The following is a 23568-nucleotide window of genomic DNA, read 5'->3' as shown; positions in this document are numbered from 1 at the left end:
CACACCCAAATGTGGACCTCGGATGGCCCATCATTAAAATTGTGTACTTTTTCAGTGCAAATGGACTTCACACTCAACTCCAAAACATATGAATGAATCAAAATTAAAACAAAACATACAAAACTAACAAAGACCAGAGGCTCATGACTTGGGACAGGTCAAACATGTGGCAGTGTTAAACAAGTTTTTTTTTGGTCTCAACCATTCCATACCACCGTGTATCATAAGTACACCGGATATAGGTATTAAGCAAGCGGGCATGATCGATTTTGACCTTACATGTACACGGTAACGAAAATAATTGTTTTGCTTGATCAATATTCAATGCATATTCTCAATATTTGAAATTGCTGCTCCCAAATAATTTTTGCATCGATTTTTTCCTATTCATAAAACAAATTTGATATTCTAATAAGAACAATTAACTTGTGAATGTCAACACCAACTTTCAATTTCGATACAGTTGTTGAGACATTTACATGTTTTATCTGACATTTTGGGTTATAAACGAATATAAAAATTATGTTTTTGTGTACGGTGTACAACAACATAACTATACACTGTACATAAGGATTTTTGTGGTCAGCTAAACACCGTACACAACACTTTTTTAGGGATAAAATATCGAAAAATAAAATATGTAAGAACGATTTCAATGCCAATTATTGAAACAGCTATACGTATTACACACACACATTGACCTTTTATCAGAAAAAGAGTTGCAATGAATATAGAATTATATCGGATGAGAAGAGGGCCAACTTCCTTGACAAGTATTTGCACATGATTTTACAATGTTTTTGTAATTCCTCTTGTTTTTGGAAAATAATGAGACATCTCTAACCACCAACCTACGACCAAATCATTTCTTAAAACAGCAATTATGTTAAGATTGAAGTACACATTGATATTATATGAACAAAGCAAAGATTTTCGTTACTGTGTAAGATCAAAATCGCTCACGCCCGCTTGGTTAATACCTATATCCGCTGTACGATGATACACGGTGCCTATACATGTAGCCAATGTAGATTAAAGAAAGTAAAGAAGTCTCGTTTTCAAATATTTGATTTTAAACGAGCAGATAAAAAGATGACTTTAAAATATAAGAATTGAACACTCATTTTTAATAAGTAAACACGGGTACATAATTATGTTTTCGTATGTTCTTTGACCTTTTATCAGAAAAAGAGTTGCAATGAATATAGAATTATATCGGATGAGAAGAGGGCCAACTTCCTTGACAAGTATTTGCACATGATTTTACAACGTTTTTGTAATTCCTCTTGTTTTTGGAAAATAATGAGACATCTCTAACCACCAACCTACGACCAAATCATTTCTTAAAACAGCAATTATGTTAAGATTGAAGAACACATTGATATTATATGAACAAAGCAAAGATTTTCGTTACTGTGTAAGATCAAAATCGCTCACGCCCGCTTGGTTAATACCTATATCCGCTGTACGATGATACACGGTGCCTATACATGTAGCCAATGTAGATTAAAGAAAATAAAGAAGTCTCGTTTTCAAATATTTGATTTTAAACGAGCAGATAAAAAGATGACTTTAAAATATAAGAATTGAACACTCATTTTTACTAAGTAAACACGGGTACATAATTATGTTTTCGTATGTTCTTAAAACGTTTGTTAATATCAGTTTGATTCAACCGAATGTTATTAACTTTATCCATAATGCTTATTACCATGAACTCCACATCAAGTGCAAAATAGGATGGGTTTTGCATTTATAATTAATTATACCCCTTAGTAAATATAAAAAAATATATAATTGATAAGCCTGGTATCTTGAATAAGTTTAAATAATAACTACGTCGATCGATATCAATGCTATTGGAATCACAGGGAAAATTGTGTTGAAATGAAAATCATTTATAAGTTTATTGTGAAGGTATAAATTTGTTCCAAGTCAGGAGCATGCAATTTAGTGGTTGCCGTTTATAGCTTTGTGACATATTTGTTTTTGTTCATGGTTTTATAAATTAATTAGGCCGCCAGTTTTTTCGTTTGAAGTATTTTAAATGGTCTTTTCTCATTATATTATTAAAGGCCGCAAGTACATTTGTAGTTGTTAATTTTTTGTGTAATTTGGTATTTTTGTGAAGAGTTGTGTCATTGGCAATCATACCATATCTACTTTTTTTAAATAAAGTGTTCCTTTTATTTGTTCCTTTTAACCTTTACTGTTTAATCCATTCTTATTAATATTCTTCTCCTTCGTATATGCTTATATTTACTTTATCTATTGCATGTTAATATGTCATTGTTTTACAGTAATCGACATTATTACACCATGGTGACTGCTGTTTCCTATTTTTTTTGTTAATTTTACTTCTTGTGTCTGTTGTGTTCAATTTGTTGTCGATAATTTCCCTTGGAGTACGAGATTTGCGCTTTTTAACTTTTAAACAGATTTAATAGTTAAATGATTAACTTGAATAAATACCTCCTTCTATGTCATCAATAAGGCATACCATGTCGATAAGTGGTAGTGATTTGTTTTATTACTGTTTCCTTTCATTCAGGAACACTCTAAGCCTTATAGAACTGTCAGACGTTGTATATCCTGTCAACTCTGTAAGTATCACAAGCTGCATAATAAAAGATGAATTGTTTTAAAAAACTAGATGTTTTACAATCTCAGAAAATAAGCAACAAACACCTTGTACACAAGATCATGAAATATGTTATATGCACGTGTGCAGCCGGTATCATTGCAAAACAAAACAAGCATAAAAAGTTACATTCAATTATTTTCAATTGATTTTTTTTATTTCACTTGCCACAGTTATGCACCACCAAAAATGTTACAAGTCTCATTTGAATGTGCAGTAATCATAAATTCACAGTATAAATAGCTACAGAATAATATTCCATGCCGTTTGAAATGATTTTAGTCAGCTTTTCAAAAAGGAAATACAATTGGTTTTATAAGTTAAAGAATTACTTTTTTTCATCAAACCAGTAAAGCCGCTGGTTGAATCTTTCATTTCAATTTTTCTATTTCATTCCATAAAATTGTTAAATAACCGTTTGTGTTTTTTTTCAGAGAACCATTGATTTTCTACCGGAAGCAGATAAGCTAAATTACTGTACTCTTTCACATCCTACGGTGAGTTATTCTTAATTGTATACTAGTAACAGACAATTTTACTTTACTCGCTTGTTTGTGTGTTGTTGCCTCTATTCCTCATGATAATGCAGATGGGTGTACATGTATCGGGTCGCTTGTGTTAACAATATTTATTAAATGTCAATTAAAAGTCAAATGAGACTTACATATACATAGGTATTATCTATTTATCAACACGTTCGCATGTTGGTCCTAAATAAAGAGGTCATACAAATTCTTGCAGCATAATAAACAGACATATAAAGGAACTTCAAATTATAAAATAACAAAACAGTTAATCGTTAAATCATTATTTTCTTATTTCAGGCATAGATAACCCTAGCCGTGTTTGACACAACTTTTTGGAATTTTCGATCCTCAACGCTCTTCAAATTTGAACTTGTTTGGCTTTTAAATATTTTAATATGAGCGTCACTGATGAGTCTTACATGTAGACGAAACGCGCGTCTGGCGTACTAAATTATAATCCTGACATCTTTGATAACTATCTATACGAATACATGTGGCGGGTAGAAACAAGGTCTTTTCAATGTTATTTTAATGCAATTATAATAATTTTTCAATTTGTTATGTTTAGCACATGTCAGTGTGAGTTGCGATATCAGTAGTATTTATCATATTCCAATTTCTCCCTGTATATTCTCATATCTGAATTAAATTAAATCTTAACCCACAGTTCACTATCTCTATATTCAATCTGCACTTAGTCCTGTTTTAAATTGCTCCTGATCATGAACACTAAGTGTGTATTTATCTTATGATTAATGCATTTCATGGATTGGGATACCTTTTTATCACCGTAAAACATGATTTACACATAAAAGACGGGCAAAAGATACCAAATGGACAGTCAAACTCATAAATCGAAAATAAGTTGACAACTCCATTACAAAAAATGAAAAAGACAAACAGACAAACAATAGTACTCATGCCACAACATAGAAAACGATAGAAAAAGCAACACAAACCCCACCAATACCAGGTGCTCCGGAAAGGTAAGCAGATCCTGCTCTACAAGAGGCACCCGTCGTGTTGCTCATGTTATAACAAAGCCGGTAAATGGTCTTACTGGGTAAGTCACATTCTTAAAAGGGAAGGAGATCGTAGTTACGACGTAAGGTACATATCCGAAATCATCTATGAAACATACACTTCATAATTCATCTTGCAAACCTGATACAAATAAAAGATATTTGTCAAATATTGTATTTACTAAAATAAGTAATTGTTACTGAAAGCGTATAACAAATATATCAGAAAAAAAATGCAAATTATGCATTATACATTTTCTTATAAACAAGTCTGTTCTTAATTTATTTACGGAATTTAAATCGGTGGTGAAATATTACATTTTTTCGTCAGTGTTTATCTAGCGTCGTAACACAGTAAATGATAGGGCATGAAGTTGGGTTAATGCAGATCAGCTAAATTAATCTATCGTTGAGTATCTTACAAATTGATTTAGGATGCAGTCACAGAAATAATTTTAATAATTATAAGTACATCTGAACCAGTGTTAACTCTACGATATATTGTACCCCTCGGATGACCATAGTTTTAGGGTATATAGGAATATTAATGTTCATCCGTCAGTCTGTCGGTTGTCTATGTTTTCCTTTGTATGTCTGTAAGCGCAATCCCTCTTTACGGGCTGCATGGATATTAATGGAATAAACAAGTATTCAACACTTTTCGAGTATAAGCTGACAAAAAATAATTATACAACAGTTTGTAAAAAATAACCGGATTGTAATGTTCTTTGATAAATAAACGAATAGTAAAGTTTGTAGTGGTATACTTTTATGTGTTTACATATTGTGCTTGTTTATGTTTCAGACACCCTATTGTCAAAATCACATAAAATTCATTACCAAGAAGAATGCAGACACGATGATTTTGTGTGGAACAAACGCAAATTCCGCAAAAGGTTTTGAACTCAATATAACGGACATGACGTTTAGCAGTTCGGTTGTTCCATGTGCAAACGATCCGTTTGATAATTGTACAGCTTTATATACTAGTAAGTTTATGTTACCTACAGAAAAGGCAGTTATAAAGATAAATGACGGACTGATAAACAACTGAAAAAAGGATTATGATTAGGCATTGATCACTCCACACAGGCACACTTGAGCTTTTCTTCTGTGTTATTTCATTAAGTATTTCATATGCATGATTGTAAACATTTTTATGCATTTAGATATGTAAAAAAAATAATCATAAATACATGGATTATTTGTGCTAGACGCGCGTTTCGTCTACAAAAGACTCATCAGCAACAATTTTAAATGCCAAAAAGTACGAAGTTGAAGAGCATTGGTGACCAAGACTTCCTAAATGTTGACCTAAAACAGCTAAGGTAATATATCGAGCAACAGTCACGTCAAAAAAGGCTTCCAGTATTAAATGCACAAGGATTATATTACATAAAAAAATAACTGTATTCAAAAACGGTGGAATATGCATTTTAATTCTGAGTAAACAGTACTAAATTGATACACACAGTTTTAACTACAATATGCATATAATATTCAAGTGTGTATACAATTAATCACAATATGCGTTTCACTAATGACAGCTCATGGTCCATATTATGTTGCATGTTGCACCCGGTGTCATTTTTCTTAATCTGATTTTTTTTTGTTAAGTTGTCAAAAACGTACTGATACCTTCGACATTAACCATTTATGAAAGACAGTGTCATGAAATGCATCTTGTAAAGTTAATGGATACCACACAAAGACACCTTGTTTTGCGAATCTTATCCAGGCTTTTGTTCTCCTGACGGATTTCGTTACTCTTTTGAATCAGCTGTTGACATATTATAACTAGAGGCTCTAAAGAGCCTGTGTCGCTCACCTTGGTCTATGTGAATATGAACAAAGGGAGCAGATGGATTCATCACAAAATTGTGTTTTGATGATGGTGATGTAATTGTTCATCTTACTTTACTGAAAATTCTTGCTGCTTACAATTTTCTCTATCTATAATGAGCTTGGCCCAGTAGTTGCAGTGGAAAATTGTTAAAAATTGACTGTAAAGGACAATAACTCCTTAGGGGGTCAATTGACCATTTCGGTCATGTTGACTTATTTGTAAATTTTACTTTGCTGAACATTATTGCTATTTACAATTTATCTCTATCTATAATATTATTAAAGATAATAACCAAAAACAGCAAAATTTCTGAAAATTTCAGGGCAGATAGATCATGACCTGATAAACAATTTTACTTCCTGTCAGATTTTCTCTAAATGCTTTGGTTTTTGAGTTATAAGCCAAAAACCGCATTTTACCCCCACTATGTTCTATTTTTAGCCATAGCGGCTATCTTCGTTGGAATGGCGGGTCACCGGACACATTTTTTAAACTAAATACCCCAATGATGAGTGTGGCCAAGTTTGGATTGATTTAGCCCAGTAGTTTCAGAGGAGAAGATTTTTGTAAAAGATTACTAAGATTTACGAAAAACGGTTAAAAATTGACTATAAAGGGCAATAACTCCTAAAGGGGTCAACTAACCATTTTGGTCATGCTGACTTGTAAATCTTACTTTGCAGAACATTATTGCTTTTTACAGATTATCTCTATCTATAATAATATTCAAGATAATAACCAAAAACAGCAAAATTTGCTTAAAATTACCAATTCAGGGGCAGCAACCCAACAATGGGTTGTCCAATTCATCTGAAAATTTCAGAGCAGATAAACCTTGGCCTGATAAACAATTTTACCTCTCGTCAGATTTGCTCTTAGAGCTTTGTTTTTTGAGTTATAAGCCAAAAACTGCATTTTACCCCTATGTTCCATTTTTAGCCATGGCGGCCATCTTGGTGGCACATTTTTTAAACTAGATACCCCAATGATGATTATGGCTTAGTTTGATTGAATTTGGCCCAGTTGTTTAAGAGGAAAAGATTTTTGTAAACGTTTACGACGACGGACGACGGACGACGACGACGGACGCCGGACGAAAAGTGATGAGAAAAGCTCACTTGGCCCTTTGAGCCAGGTGAGCTAAAAAGGGTGGAAAGAGGCCACTAAAGTGATTACCAAACTTGTAAATCGAAAACTAGCCGAATTTACCATTAAAAACAAAATACAACCGAAGCATTATACAAATTAAACAAAGACAAGAACAGGCTAAGCAACACGAACCCACTTAAAAGGGGGATGATCACAATAGAAGAAAGGAGGACAGGATTCTGGTTACCACAAATATTTGATGTCATCTAGGAAGCACATATTCTCTTACAGTCTACTAATTTATGATAGTGACAGTACAATTTTTAAAGAGATCTCTTAGAGTTCTTGGTTTAAAAGCTTCTGTGTATCAACAACCAGCAGACTAGTAAAAAATTGATTTCAAATAGTAATTTAAGATCTCAACATGTCTTAGAAAATAATACATTTCTAAGTAATTCAAAGTGTATTCGTTAATTTGTAGACTCATTAATTGCACTTAATTCAGTATTGTTTAAAAGAATTAGCTTACAATCAATTCAGACTTAGTCTCATTGGCACTCATACCACATATTCCTATATCTGATTAGTAGTTTTTATTTATCATTCCTCAACATCATACAGACAGTTGTATGATAAAACCCAGAAGTTGAAGACACCTTTCTCTTTTCGAAAGGCTACTTGTCTGATTTGAGCCCCAATGATGAGTCTTGTGTAGATTACACGCGCTTCTGTCGTATCTAATAATAAGTCTTGTACTTATGATAACTATTCGAATGTCGAAATGTATTATTGTATTGTTTTTTTTTTTTGTGTCTTTCTTGCAGCAGATATAGCTTTTCTTTCTCTGTCCTGAATGATCTTGCATTTATTTGTACTGTATTCCTGTCATGTAAGGTTGTCCTTTAATTGTAACATTTAACATTGCTATAAAAGCCCGATATTTGGCTAGCCACAACACCAGGTTCAACCCACAATTTATTTCATCAAATGTCCCGTACCAAGTCAGGAAAAATACAGTTGTTATCTTTTTGTTTGTTTCTATGTGTGTTACATTGTCGTTAGTTTTTTTGTTGTTGTACATTATTGTTTCTGTTATTTCATTGTTTCCCTTCATGATTGATGTGTTTCCCTCGGTTTTAGATTGTTACTCGGGTATGTTTTATCTCAATCGATTTATAACTTTCAAACAGTGGTATACCACTGTTGCCTTTATTAATTTTTGAAAACTCCCATTATAAAGAAAAAAAAAACTATAGGTTAATTTCTGTGTCAGTTGGTTTCTTTGAGAGAGTTGTCTAATTGGCAGTCATACCACATCCCTTAATTATGCAACTCGTTTAAACATCAACCCAATATATATACGTATAAATTTATGCATCAGAGCATAAATAATCATTTGTACATACAATGGGTGGGTTATCCTTGTTTGCATTTTACCCGATAAATGAGATGCAGTACACAGTAGTCCCTAATTATATAAAGTTACAAGTATATTAAACATCTGTTCCCTAAGCCAATATTATTCATGACAGATTGATATTAAGAAGAAAGCTTTTAGAGGCTTGTAACTTTTGTAACCTCTCTCGCTTGTTTATTGTTGAATTTGTTATCTCTGTACCGATGTAATGCATTGGCTTTATGAGAAGAAAGATATATATAGAGGAAAAAAACAATTTCAGTATTAAACGACATACGGAAAATTTAAATAATGAATTACCTGTCTTTGTAGACCAATCATTTAAAGGTCTGGCCATACGTTTTACCATCGGTATTAAGTAGTATAAATTCGATGCTAAAATGTTTTGCCAACTATAAGTCTTAGAATAAATCCTTATTTTTGTGTATTTGTTTTCTTGTGTAGTTTTAAATAACGTCATCCACCGTCTAAGTATTTAAACGTCGGTAAAAATGTTAATTAAAATTTGAGTCATTTTTAACAGAAAACACTTCCGTGTTTCACTATACATTACTGGTGTAAGCATGTTTCTTAGTACAAACAGTACAAACAGTATTATCTTCATTAGAAAGTCCAGATGGTGGAAACATTATGTACTATGCTTCGACGTCACACACAGAGTCTACAATTCAAAGACCAATACCTGGTACTACTGATTATATGAAAGGAGTTATAAGTGAAAAATGGATGAAAGGTAAGAAGAAGTTTGGTCAAATGGTAATATATGCTTTTTATGTATATTAATGTTAGCGGAAATAAGTCAACACTACGCATCAAGTATATTGCCTAAAAGATATTAGGCTTTAGTATTAAATCCTAGGATTTAATTTTAAAGCCTGAAAAAATGTTTGCAGTCTTCAAAGTCATAAGAAACCTCAAATTAAAAAAAAATATATGCATATGTTTTTTATAACTAAATGGATAGTTTTCATTATACAACTGATGTACATATACTTTTTTCTGAGGAAAATTCTTTGATTTGTTCACATTTAGAAGAAGTTTACTTATTTTTAATTGCTTGCTTCCAGGAAGCAATTCGCCGACATATTTTCCGTATGCATAGTGACCCGAGCGTTACCCTCCTCGTAAAAATCTGGTGACCAAAATACGCATGGATCTGTCTTTGAAATAAACAAATATCTGATTATACATGTTAAACACGTGCTCAATACCCATGTTTTTTTTGTGATTTGTTTACTATAAGGTGAATATCGGTAAAACTCGGCTTCAAAACACGGCATTTAATGAGCAGCCATATTTGTCCAATCATAACAAACAGAAAGTAAAAAAAATGACGATTATATGATATATTTGCGAAAATAATGATAAAATCGTGCACAGAGGACTAAGTTTATGATGTATAAATGCATTGGTTCAAAAATTGTACAAACATTATGTTTCACCACTCACTCGTTCATATGACTTTAAGCTTAATGCCTAAAATATAAATGCAAGTAATTAATGAATTTGTCACAAAATCTTATTATGAGAATAAAGTTTAAAATGTCATCTACCGGAAATAAAATATGTTCATTCTATCTCTCATTATGACCGTGTGATTGGGGATAACACGAATGATCACAAGTTCTGGCCTCATTAAACTGAACTCGGATATGACGTTAACTGTATATTCCCAATCATTGTCACCAAATATTGTGAACATATTACGTAGATTTAAAGCCACCTCTGATAGGTAGTTTTGACGTGAAAGCTTTAATTTTATAAAATTTTGTGAGATGACACAATTAGTAATGTATAGTTTCCATCTTCATGTGATTGAAACTTGTCCTCTATTGTTGAAATCTTTAGAACAAACTACTACTTTCGTCCCTATATTATTTTTTTTCATATTAAAATTTTCACAAAGTGAAAGGAATAGTTCAACAACATCAACTAGCATCACTTAAAGACCCTTTGGCGTAACATGTATGCCGTAAGTTAAGTATGTTAAAAACAATTTGTAAATCTCAGAAGCGAAACATTCAACAGATTAAACAATTAACCATTATAATTCTTACACCTTTAGATCCTCAGTTTGTTGGTTCTTTTGATGTTGATGATCGAGTGTTGATTTTCTTCCGTGAAACTGCTGTAGAAACTGATCCAGCAGAGAAGAAAGTATATTCGAGAGTAGCAAAAGTTTGCAAGGTATAACTATCAAATTTAACTATATTTGTTCATGCTTTTCTTGTAAATATCTATATATCGAAGCGTATGTTGACTGGTGAAAGGGAGCAACACAAACAGAGGACCGGCGTCGGGAATTTCTCGCTACATTGAAGACCTGTTGGTGACATTCTGCTTCAACTGATACAGACAGGAGAAGAATATCATTATTTGATTTGTGACGTATGGGTTTCTCTTCTTTTGAAGGGATGGGGAGGAGGAAATCACTTAGGCATACCACTGAGTTGAATTAAAAACACAGTGGAAGTTAAACAATTCCGTTTTGTATATTACTATTTTGATTTGTTTACTTGTACTTTTGTCTGGCGATTATGACAAAAAAAATTCAAGTTAATCTTGTTTTTATGTGTTACATTTATTGTATCGTTTAGCATGATATTGGAGGTAACTCACTTTTAAGAAATAAATGGACAAGCTATCAAAAAGTGCGGCTTGATTGTTTGATTCCAGGAGACATTCCAGTGAGGTTCGACTCTATACGTATGTATGAATAGTTTATCATAAAAGGTGTTTAACTATAATACTATAACAACACCTGAGCCTTTATGTATCTTTTTCCAAAAAAAACTCTTTCGAAAATTTTCTATCGTAAGGTGTCTTCAGCCATCCTTCGTTTTGTGTCGCAACGTTAATACGGTTTACTTTTGGTAAATTGTTTATTCTAATATAACATTAACGATGCCGTATAACCACAGATTTAAACAATTAAAACTGAATGTAAAAGCAACGTGTTGTCCAATATGTTTTACAACATGTAAAAGGTGTTTAAAGCATTATTGAGTTTTCACTAACGGTAACACAACTAACCATCAATTAAATATCTTCATGATGATGTGACTTATAATCAATAGGGATTTATAGATTAAAAATACATGAATATGATAATTTAAGTAGCAAAACTATTCCGTAAAACAGGATCAATAAATATGACTATACACATGATTCAATATTAAGTGTATGCTCTGATATGACGATGTTTCAAAATTACTGTTATTGTATACAAAATGATAAAAATGATATAGATAGACGCAAAACCGTCACAAATTATATACATTATCAGATTGACGGTAATACTTCTTACCAAACGCCATTAATTAACTTCGTTGGTCAATGTTGTCTATTGGACTTGTATAAACCTTCAAGTATCTGCATTACAAATACATCTGGAGATGTGTACTGAATGAATATTCTATTTCTGTTCTCACTGTGATACAAACTTGGCCGAATGTTTGCCGAATCTTTTTTTCAATGATTAAACAAATGGTATTGTGCCCTCTATAGTAAATATGCTTTTAAAATTTATCATAGACATAGAGCTATAAAGTTAATAAACATATATATTGTTAATGTTTTGGTTAGAATTATCGACAGTGCAGTGATTGTCATAGTCAATTCATTCACTTGATATATAAATATGCAATGCACTGCAAAAAAAAATTGCTATTTGATCAATAGATTGCATGTTACTTTAACCAGAGGCATATGTAAACATATGAATGTGTATATATGTTACTACTTTAAGTTATTAAAATATCTATTCAAATTAGAACCAATACCGGTTTGAAAATGTAATCTGCTCAATATACTATTCATTTCAAATAGAAAGAAGACAATCACATTTTTTAAATGGATTACAATATAGTTAATTTTGTTTCCAGAAGACGTTGTAATGAAAGACAAAGTGTTCTATGGTGTATTTATAACCACGTGAGTACATCAATTGTCAATCGTTCCCCTATTTTGTATGTTGCTGCAACCATAAAAAAGACTCCGACACCGTAATTTTCTTCAAAAGCTGTCGCATTATTTACCGTTTAATAGCCTTATTCCTTAATTCAACAGGTTAACGCCCAAAACGAACACAAGGCCCACTTGATGAACAATTACTTACAATTAGTCAGAATGTTGTTTTGATTCATGGAGTTTATTTAGTATCTTCTGTACTTTGTTCAGTAAAATTTGTTGAACTTATTTTTTCATTAACCATCAAACTGAGTGTTTTTCTTCTACTTATGTTTTAATTGTCCCATTAACATATTTTTTCTCTCGCTTTTTAATATTTCCCCCTCTTCTTTTAGAACCTCCTTTGCTAATAAAGATCTTTTAAAAAAATATATATATTATTGCAGACTGACGAATATATATATATATATATCAATTTAAGTCTACTCAAAATTATATTAGATCTAGATCTCAGTTCAAAAGCTTAAATATAACGTATTTGTTAATTATTACTTTCGTGTATCAAACTCTTGCTTTGGAAATTCTTATTTTTCATTCAACAAAATTTAAATAACGTTACTTTATTGAGTGAATTTCCATTGTTTAGCACGTTGAAACCTGTTGGCACGTTTTGGTGTATGCTTTTTGAAATATAACCCATAACGCATTACATTTTGAAACTGAATTTTCCGTTCGATCTGAACCTTCAAAAACTTAACAGTATCATATTTTTGATAACATAAATTCCAATATGGCATAATAAAAGAAATTTTGCTTTAAATTACATTCGTACAAGCAGTAGGGGTAATTTAATTTGTCACATGGTATAAAATATGTTACTACAATGCGTTTTACATAAATTGTGTATCTTTTATTAGTTTTATAACTATATTTTGCTTTTCGATTAATAGAAATTTTCGCTCGTCCCTAACGTGTCGAATAGCTTTCCAAAATAAATCAATCTCTTATCACTCTTTATATATCATTGTCGTCCTCGAAGGTTTTTACGCTCTACTGTTTTTCTTAACCAAATGTTGTTCTGTTCCATTTTGTAATATTATGATTTACTATTGAATTTCTTTTAAAATATATGATGACAGTTTTTTTAATTTTCTAACCGAACTGGAGCAGTATTAATTAGCAACCTGTGTATTCTAGACCAGATAGTTTGGGGCCTTTTTAAATTACATAGGCACCTGTATATATGTGCAGGTCCGGTTTTATTTTCATGAGTCGTGTTTGCATTTGTCTCGTGACAATAACGTATATTATACAAATGCATAGCACGAGACTCTGACCCCGTCGACGCATAACGTATGCGTTTACCTATACTTTTATTTGTTCACTTATTTGGATCTTCTGTTTTAAGATTTGAATATCAGCATCTCCTTTCATTCCTCTCTAACAAAGTTAGCGCCATATACATATTTATTCTGAATTGAGTATTATCAGACTTTAAAAGCCCAACAGATAGTGTTAGCGTGTATTTGTATACAATATTGATATTGCTTTAACACTTTGCCCACTGCCAGACTATGTTTGTGTTCTGTTACTGAGTGTTGCGTGTGTTTTGCGAGTGTTTTGAAACCTCAGAATGTGTATTGCAATCGGATTTCAATGACACATTGAAACATTTAGGAATGTTCAAGTCTCCGATATGCAATCTACTTTATGACAAAAATTTCGTTCAATAACCTTAAACGGATTAAAATCTTTACCACCAATTCGTAAAACAGTTATCCCATTATTGTTCTAACTATTGAAAACGAATTCAATTTGTAAGTAATAATTACAAATACTTAATTTCTAACTCCGGAAACTCTGTTATTATACAAATTATTCCAAACATTATCACAATTTCAAACTGAAACTCTTTAGCACGTATCTTATAACATGAATAAGTAACAACGAAATAAATTCGTGACTTCGAATAGAAATAAATATTTTTGTGATGTCTGAAATGACTTTTGAAGACGAATACTAAACTTTCATAGTGATTTATTTGTCTTAGAATAGAACTGTGACTAAAACATTTTACTCACTAAATATCAACCACGTTATGTCTAGTTTTTCTGTAAAGAAATATTTCTGACATCTTCGAACTAGGTGTCAACATATAATATAATGTTAAAGGCAACATCGAACTTGATGTTAACATATTTCCCTTAATAAAAGTGATGTGGATTTTGTAGAACTGGAACACCAGCATCAGCAATATGCGCATTTAATCTATCAAGTATTGATGCTGCGCTTGAGGGTTCGTTTAAAGAGCAAACATCTGCCAATACGTTCTGGACAGAGGTGACAACTGTTCCAACACCTAGACCAGGCCAAGTAAGCTGATACTGCAAACTTGTTTTACAACTTATAAAACCTTATGTTTGCATTGGTTAACTTATTGTTATAACTTAGTATACATAGTTTAATTGAGTTTCTTACTTATCAAATTTTTATGAATCAATTGTGCTGTAAATAATCGTAATCTTTAAAGAAACTGTGAATGTTATATTATTGATCACGCGAATTAGCTGTTTAATTTCCACAAAATACCAAAATGAATGAAAATGATTCTCCAATAATCCATATCAATAACTAGATAGAGTTCTTTATAGAAACTTTGAAAGAAAAGACACGTTTATCTTAAAGAGTATACTACACAAGAGGCCGTCATTGCTACAGCTAACTGGAAAAAACACATTAGAAAGTCTAACATAAAACGGAATTACATTGCCATTTAAAACAAAAATATATTATATATATTCGATGTATTATGCACATTTTCTGATTATTAACAAAACAGTTTGTGATCAGTAAACTGTAAAATGTAAATGATTCAAAATAAAAGGTAGTGTATATGCTAGTAAAAAAAGCCACTTAACATGATAACAGGTAATTTAAGTTCAATGAATTATTCATAAAAAAAAATACAACTGGATCCATTTTGACGTCCTTACTGGACTTTTCTTCATAAAGAATGTCCAAACAGCTGATAACCAGACATTCCACTTTTATTCAGAAAAGACATTGAACATTTAAGTGGCTTAAACATAAAAAATATTTTTTTTAAATTTAAAAAAACAGATATGTGCCTCATTTTTGTAGTGTACAAACGATTCAATGTCTCTCAGCGAAAGTGTTCTGCAGTTTATAGCTGATCATCCATTAATGCATCAAACAGTGCAGCCAATGTATGAAAAACCAATATTTGTTATGGACGACGAAGAACTTCAAGAGCTTGAACTACACAGCAATATGACAGAAATCGTGTTCTATGCAGCATCAAGTAAGCATAAATCTAATTACAAATCGAAACGTTTTAAACCAATGCGTAAGCTGATTGCCGTATAGAAATATATACTGCTTTAAAATTCATCTTGCATAGATTAGACGTTGATTTTCATGTTTAATTGTTTTTCAATAGTCATTCTTGGGCCCTTTGTAGCTTGCTGTTTGGTTTGAGCCAAGGCTTCGTACTGAAGTCCGTACATTATTCTATAACTATTTACTTTTTACTCATTGTGATTAGGATAGAAAGTTGTCGCATGTGCACTCCTACAACAGCTTCTCATTTCTATTTGGTATAATAATCATTTTCAATAGTGTATAAAATAACAACCTTTATAGTAATCAAGGTAATATTGTTCCTCAAAAACATTATATACTTTCAATTAATACTTTAAAATCCTGTCATTTAGTACAATGTCTATATACTTTATGTCTGGTAATTCTAATATCTTAATTTGTTTTATTCTAGATACAGGAAAAGTTTATAAGTTATTCTTTAAAAATGGGAACACGTATACTACGAGTACTTACGAACCATTGAGGTCTTTGGAAGTTATTTGGACTCTTAAACAACACGTAAGTTATCTACACAGATTATACGCTGTAATATAAGTTCAGAAAACCTAGCTATATGTATATATATTATATTCATGTATATTGTAATTTCATTGATCAGAAAAAAAGGTAAAACTTTACTTGTCATGTACTTTTACACAAACGTTCCAGGGAAAGAGAAGATATAGAGGTGTTAGCGCCAGCAAACATGTCTGTTCTCCATATACTATATGTGCCTGTCCCAATAAAATTAACGGTACCAATTTTCTTGCACCAGATGCGCATTTCGACCTTACATGTCTCTTCATTAATGCTCGTGGCCAAAATATCAGGACCCTGTAATTCAGTGATTTCGTTGTTTTCTACATGATATAAGTTGTTTTTCGTTGATGGTTTTGTACATGTGCGTTGGTTTTGACTAATGTTGAAGGCCATACAGTTTTCTTTACTTCGTTTACTTTATGTGGTCTTTGGTGGAGTGCTGTCTATAATTGAAAATCTTACCAAATCTTCTTATTTACATCAGTTATAACCTTTCAGATTCATATTTTATATCGGTTAAATTAGTTCATACTGGTTATCTTGTCCCTGATTTGAGACTGAGTCGAGAATTGTTTCCAGAAAGGGCGAGACTGGTCACGAAAGGTCGAGACTTGTATTGTAAGAATCCTCAAATGTTACAACAGTAAACTCAAATACCGAAAAAAAACTGGCGTTTGGTACGGAGAATGTATTTTTGCGATAGTTGTCGAGAAAGGTCTAGACGGGTCGAGACCTGTCAAGCATTTGTCAAGATCATTTCATACTTAACCAATAGTATGACACACAGACTACGACTAAGTAAGTTAAGGCGAACAGAGTAGAGTGCAATTAAGTACAGTTGAATACGGTCGGAATTATGTCTTGTGAAAACATGGTCTTTTCTAATCAATTTAATGTGTATCCGCCATTGCAAAATTATTGTACATTATTTTTGCGTTACGTCAATGACTCGTTGTAAATGATACAGTCACAGATTCATTGATTATTTTAAACTTTTACCAAATCACCAATCTTTATTTCAAAGCCTTATGTATGTTTTAAACTATCTGTCCATAAAGAGTGTTAAATTTTACTTCATCTTTTCGCTTTCATCGAAAGTGTTGATGATATGAACCAATGACTTTTTTTTGGGTTGCTCGCCAAATTTTTCAATGCAAAGGAACTTTAAACAACTTTCAATGAAGTGAGAGGTCTAACTAGCTATAAAACCAGGTTAAACAAGTGTTTTCGTCAGAAAATCACTGTATACAATGTATTAAGTGGAGAATACGGCAATTGTCTGTTATATGTACCATTGGTTGATATCGTTTGATATCTATATCTTTTTTGTATCATATTAGCGAATGTATGAAATAATATCCCAAAAAATATTTTGTATAAGATGTAAACTCTATTCCTAGATGCAACTCTATCCTTAGTAGATTTTAATTTGAAGTAATATATATTAGAAATAAGTAAATTAATATCTTCTATTATTACACGTAGGTATTTTGTTCAAATCTTTTACACTTCCTTGTTATTTTACTATTGTTTCATTATTTTATAGGATGATGCAGTGTTTATCGGTACAGATTTCTCTGTTAGACGTATACGAGTTATCAACTGTGAGAAACACATATGGATAGATGAATGCGTAAAAGATCCTCATTGTGGATGGGTGAATAGGACAGATAATGAATATCAATGGTACAACAGATGCCGTACCATAGAATATATCAACGACAATAATCTACAGTAATTCTAGTCATATATGCTTTTAATACATAAAAATGTTATCTTCTTTTTATTTAAGTGTCACTCAGATATTTAAATCTGACATTCCGATTGAGCACTTCGTGCTTTTTAAGACTTTTTTTAACCTACAAATACAAACGATTAACAAAAAGTAATATAATGGTCACCCGTTGAAATCGAAACATTATTCCGTCCGACTTGCTTTCAATGTTATTGCTTTCCGTGAATTTTTAAAAGTAAAAGCGGTTTTGCGGTACTATTTTTTTATTCCTTTCATATTATGAGAAATAACAGATAAGACAAAACATGCAGCGGAATCAGATTTAAAAAAAAAAAAAAAATAAGCATATGCAGGTTCTTGTAGCAAGTCAGAAACCTCATATGTGGGTTTTATCGTCCAAATTTTCCTTAATTGGTTTTAAACTCTATTTAACCTCCGGCTAGGGTATATATACATAAAAACATGAATATAAATAGTATGTCTTGATATTTTCAATAAATATTAAGATCTTTAGAAAAGATGCATGCATCAATCTTTCTGTTTTCAAATACAAAATATGGATTTAAGTAAAATCATAAACATTTGAATTTCAGGAGATTCGTTGGAAAAAGCAGACTAAGAACATTTGGGTAAGGGAATTCAAAAATTCGTATTATTAAAGACATACATCAATCTTAAATAATCGATCTGGTCCTTCATTAGCGGTACAAATAAATAGTCAAGGAATGGTGTGTAAACTCATCATAGATATTTAAGTGACTGCGAGTAGTCCTTGGTTAGTTTATATAGCATTGTCATAGTTTCATTGAAATGATTATCTATACCGACATCGGACTCGGACTTCTTTTAAACAGAATTTAACTGTGCGTTTAGCTGTTTTTTTCTACATTGGGTGGAGTTGTGTGTGTTTGTGTGTGTAGGGGGGTGAGATCTTACTAAGCATGTAGCAACCAACTGCAAATATGCGCCTGTTCCAAGTCCGGAGACTCTGGCATCTGTAAGTCGTGTATGGTGTTTAATTTTAGTTCATTTTATATGTTTTGGAGATCAGTATGGCGTCCATTTGCACGGAACAAGTACACATATTTATTTAGGTTGCGATTTGGACAAATCACTTTTTTTAATGTTTTATTTATTTGTCTTTTCTTTAAACGTATCCAACACGGTATTCTAGTAATCTCTCTGTTTCAAATGTACTTTTTCAATTGTAATATAAAACTCTATCAGCTAACTTGTTATCTTCACAGGACTGTAACTGATGTTTATACACATGAAAACTATGATATATCAATTATCACACCGAAATCCTGTAAGTATTTGTTAAAATGGTTGACTAGCTTTAATTTTTACGTGATATATATAGTTGGTTTTTTTTTTAGCTTTTATTGCCTTCAGCCGATTGCAAAAATACAGGTTTGTGTATTTAAAAAAAATAATGGTCACTCCAATAATTAATGACGCTGTTGATAATATTGATGAAATTGTAATACACCGTTTTAATTATAACAATTGCGCATAGTTGTCTGATTAACAATCATACTATACAATTTTGCTGTCAGGAGATAGCTAATCCGGTTACTGTTAAAATACTTTTGTATGATAAAGTGATTGACACGACTAATTCTGATTTACACAAATTAACCTTTATAGTGCCATATTTGTTCCTAAAATTATAAGAAAGACTACATATTTTGAGCATGCATCATTTTTTTTTTTAATATAAAAAAAAGTAAAATTCTACAACTACATTTAAACCTTTACCTTAAACGCAATTTCATTTTTACAAAGAAATTACTTAAAACCAGAGTATTATTGTACTATAACTGTCTGTTGTCAATAAGTTATAGCATCATGCATCTTAGCTTCAGGAGACAAAACCCTTCATTAATGACACTGTGAATTTTTTATCAAAATATTTACGGCTGCGACAGGTCACAAATAAAAATTAAGTAATCCTTTTTCTTTAATATCTAAAACGGTTTATGCAGAGTAGCAATGAAAGAGGGAAAAAAAGAAAGAAAACCATAACCAGTGCAAGCGAAAGTACCAAACACATTAAAAATCACAAGTCGAAAAAAAACTGAAAATGCCAAGATAAAGAAAAAAGTCAAACAACCGACACCAGTACATAAAAGACAACATAGAAAACAGAGAACTGATATAAACCACCAAAACAACCAGAAACAAAAAAGAGGAATTGATTAGAATATAAGCAGTGTTTGGGGAGGTAAAAAATACAACTTAAAGAGTACATTGCAAGTTATTATGTCAGTTTTAAAATCGTTAAAAATATTTTACAATTTTCAAAACAAAACGAATGTGGTGTACAAAACATTCAGTCAAAAGTCAGAAAAATAATCATAATAAGTTAACAAACCTTTCCACGGAAAATAACACCAGCAAATAAAAAACGGCCACCTACGAAAATTGACATGAATATTATATTTTCCATAGCTAAAAGACAGAAAAATGCAGGTTCGAAAAATCATCAGATTTCTAATAGAGCAGCAGACAAACTAAACGTTGCCTAGTATTTTGTTTTGTAAATGAATGAATTTTCCTATTTTATAACAATATTGCTTTCTGTACCTTAAAATTTAATGATGATTTGGGACCATGTTCTTTTGATTTTGTGAAATGCAAAGTTAAATAACGGATACGCTTAGGTCTAATAAACGCTAAGTATGTTGACTTTTTCTCTGAATATTTTGGCCTCATATATCTTTCTTTGGAAAAAAGCACCTGCAGTCTTATCGTCACAGTTAAGCGTCTTTATTTTTTAAATCGGTTACCATTTAATGTTTTCATTGTGTATCAGAGAGATTTGTGTGGTCTATAATCAAGAGCAGTATTTTTATCATCCATTTTTTTCTTTGTTATTAAAAATAAATGACTTTTAAGTTGTTATGCATTTATTGTTCGGGATTAAGTCTTCCTTGAATGGTATCAATATTACATTTTCGCAAGCAGTTATCATAATATCAATTCGACGTCAAGATAAGTTAGGAATTTCAGAAAGGTTTATATTTATATGATTTAGGTCCTCCAGAAAAACCTCAATATCTTCGTGCAACACAGACGACTGCATATACACTTGAACTAAGGTGGATACCTGGATTTGATGGCGGTCACGATCAGACGTTTGTTATACAATATATATCTAACACAGGTTCTTGTGTTAACGTTACTGTTAATCCTACTGATTCGGATGACGATCCACAGATATATGAACTGTCTGGTCTTCAGCCGTCAAATGTGTATGAAGTTAAATTGTGTTCAAAAAATAAAATTGGAACCAGTCCGCACACAGATCCTATAATGGTATCAACCTCAAATTCAGGTAAGACATCCACGTCAAATATTAATTCAATATAAAAGTTAAATATCAATTTGAATCACTATGTAATCCATGTATTTTATTTCGTTTGAAATAGGGTTTTTCCCGTTTGCTATTTGTAGTTATTATTTATAGATGGGAATTAGTATAACTAGTTGGGATACTGGTTTTGTAACAGTATGTTCTATTTATAAGTTTGATGTTAGGTGCAGGAGGCACAAGAATAGTTTCGGCGGTTTTTATGGGTGGGGTTTATAGGTACTATATAAAGTTTGGGATTTAATGTATTAGTATCGAAGGTGCTCGCAGTTACGTCGGATATGTGCAGTTGCTGCTATGTTTATTGTACGTACAGGCGTTGGAGGCATTAGCCGGGGGAAAAGAAACGATGCGAAAGAGGAACTATGTTACATGTATATGGCATATGTTTATATATTGTTTCGATTGAAGAAATATGTACAATAAAGTAAAATAAACTATTGTATCGCAAGAGAAAATAAGATGTTACTGCGAGCAACTAATCCTATATCTGTGTTTGTCTTGTTTATAGCCTATCGAATTTAGAGATTGAATGCTTTAAATTCGGACGAGCAGGTTGAGGGGGAAATTAAATTAATACTAATATGAAGGATATACACAATGAGCAAAAACAATCACATTTACTTGGAGTGACTAAAATGATGTCAATTCAGTTTTAAACAAAAGTCAGTGAAACAGTCTTTCAACTGCCTGCGGAAGCCATATTTTAAAGGATTTTTAATTCTAGTATGATTTGATGTATTTCAAATTCGATTGTAGATAGCAGAATAGATTGGATTGTTAGATTGTTGAAATAATATCGGGATGGTTGAACAACTCAATCAACGACACGCTTGCTTTATATTCATTTTATACGTATTTCTACCAATTATAAAGTCCGAATTGGAAGATAATGATAACTCCAAAAATCTTTTAAATATTAAAAGTATTGAAAAAACTGAGGAAATCATTTTGTAATCAATGAATGGATATTTCTGTGAAATTAACTTCTAAACAACCATATAACATATAAAAATTAAGACGTTTTTCAATTTATTTGTTATTTTTTTATCAAATCCAAAAGCACAACAAAACTCGTTGTGCAAGTACTAATGTTCCCCTAACAAAACAGTTTTAAGATCGTGAAGCGACTTGTTTGCCTTTTCGTCTGTTGTACTAAAACAATAACTTAACGTAACATAATAAGCAATTGTTTTGCCATTACCTCAAGAATTTTCTTTTAAAAACGGATAATTTTCGTATATTTAAATCCATTTCAAAAACCCAATTAGAATTAACGTTTAAGAGAATTTATCACAACCATATCTTTATATATATAAAAAAAACCAACGAAAGTAAAACAAATCAAAATTAAAAACCAATTGTTCAGAGAACAATTGAAAGTCTTTCCACACCAAAGAAATTTTCATAAGAAGATAGTTTTTCATACTGATGAGATAAATGCTGGTTTGATTATCTTTTTGAGTGATATAAGGGAGATAATATGCTACTTCCGGTAAAATGAATGTCACATCCGGTCTCATATGATAGCTTCTTTCACACTGATTCCAAAAATATCTAGTTTCTATATACTTTTGTATGTAGAATGGGAGATAATTGGCCACTTCCGGTTTGTTGGAAGTCATTTTTAGTCTTCAGTAATCTGTTTTATGTATCTATATGACAAAATATATGGATTCTGGGTACTTTTAGGTGAAAAAATTGCAAAAAAAGCAACTTCCGGTTTTCTAAAGGTCACTTCCGGTAGCCATTTTTCAAGGTCATTTGTCACTCAACCTTTTGTATGAGGTCAAATGTCTTTATAATGAACCTTATTGAAGTTATAATCAAATAACCTCATATCAAGACATTTCAGGGGCAACAACTCCTTTAAGATGCCATTTAATTGTATAAGACTAAATGTAGCATATCTTCATTACAATAAAGCTGACATTTTGCACTTGTTCTTTAATATGTATCTTTCAAAGTGTCAGAAAAAATGCAAAAACTAGCAAAAGTCACAATTGAGTACTTGACCTTGACCTTTGACCTTGACCTCATTTTCTAAGTTAGGACGTAGGGGACTCAAATAAAAACATTCCAGGG

At 31.5% G+C, this 23568-nt stretch overlaps 1 protein-coding gene across 1 annotated transcript in view; it reads left to right on the top strand.

The window, feature by feature from the left end:
- The window catches only part of LOC134714906 (semaphorin-4F-like), a 99323-nt gene that overhangs the window by 25899 nt on the left and 49856 nt on the right, over positions 1 to 23568 (top strand). Inside the window, exons 6-19 of the mRNA XM_063576604.1 lie at positions 2552 to 2603; positions 3076 to 3138; positions 4996 to 5179; positions 9150 to 9275; positions 10608 to 10729; positions 11140 to 11248; positions 12427 to 12475; positions 14683 to 14824; positions 15593 to 15773; positions 16245 to 16351; positions 17919 to 18106; positions 18701 to 18736; positions 19355 to 19416; positions 21148 to 21447. Coding sequence (XP_063432674.1) covers positions 2552 to 2603; positions 3076 to 3138; positions 4996 to 5179; positions 9150 to 9275; positions 10608 to 10729; positions 11140 to 11248; positions 12427 to 12475; positions 14683 to 14824; positions 15593 to 15773; positions 16245 to 16351; positions 17919 to 18106; positions 18701 to 18736; positions 19355 to 19416; positions 21148 to 21447 — 1721 coding nt within the window. The remainder of the gene's footprint in view (positions 1 to 2551; positions 2604 to 3075; positions 3139 to 4995; positions 5180 to 9149; positions 9276 to 10607; positions 10730 to 11139; positions 11249 to 12426; positions 12476 to 14682; positions 14825 to 15592; positions 15774 to 16244; positions 16352 to 17918; positions 18107 to 18700; positions 18737 to 19354; positions 19417 to 21147; positions 21448 to 23568) is intronic.

The sequence above is a fragment of the Mytilus trossulus genome, chromosome 4 (genome assembly GCF_036588685.1).
Source record: "Mytilus trossulus isolate FHL-02 chromosome 4, PNRI_Mtr1.1.1.hap1, whole genome shotgun sequence".
Taxonomy (NCBI): Eukaryota; Metazoa; Mollusca; class Bivalvia; order Mytilida; family Mytilidae; genus Mytilus; species Mytilus trossulus.
The sequence above is the reverse complement of the archived record's forward strand: the minus strand, read 5'-3'. Positions and strand labels throughout refer to the sequence as shown.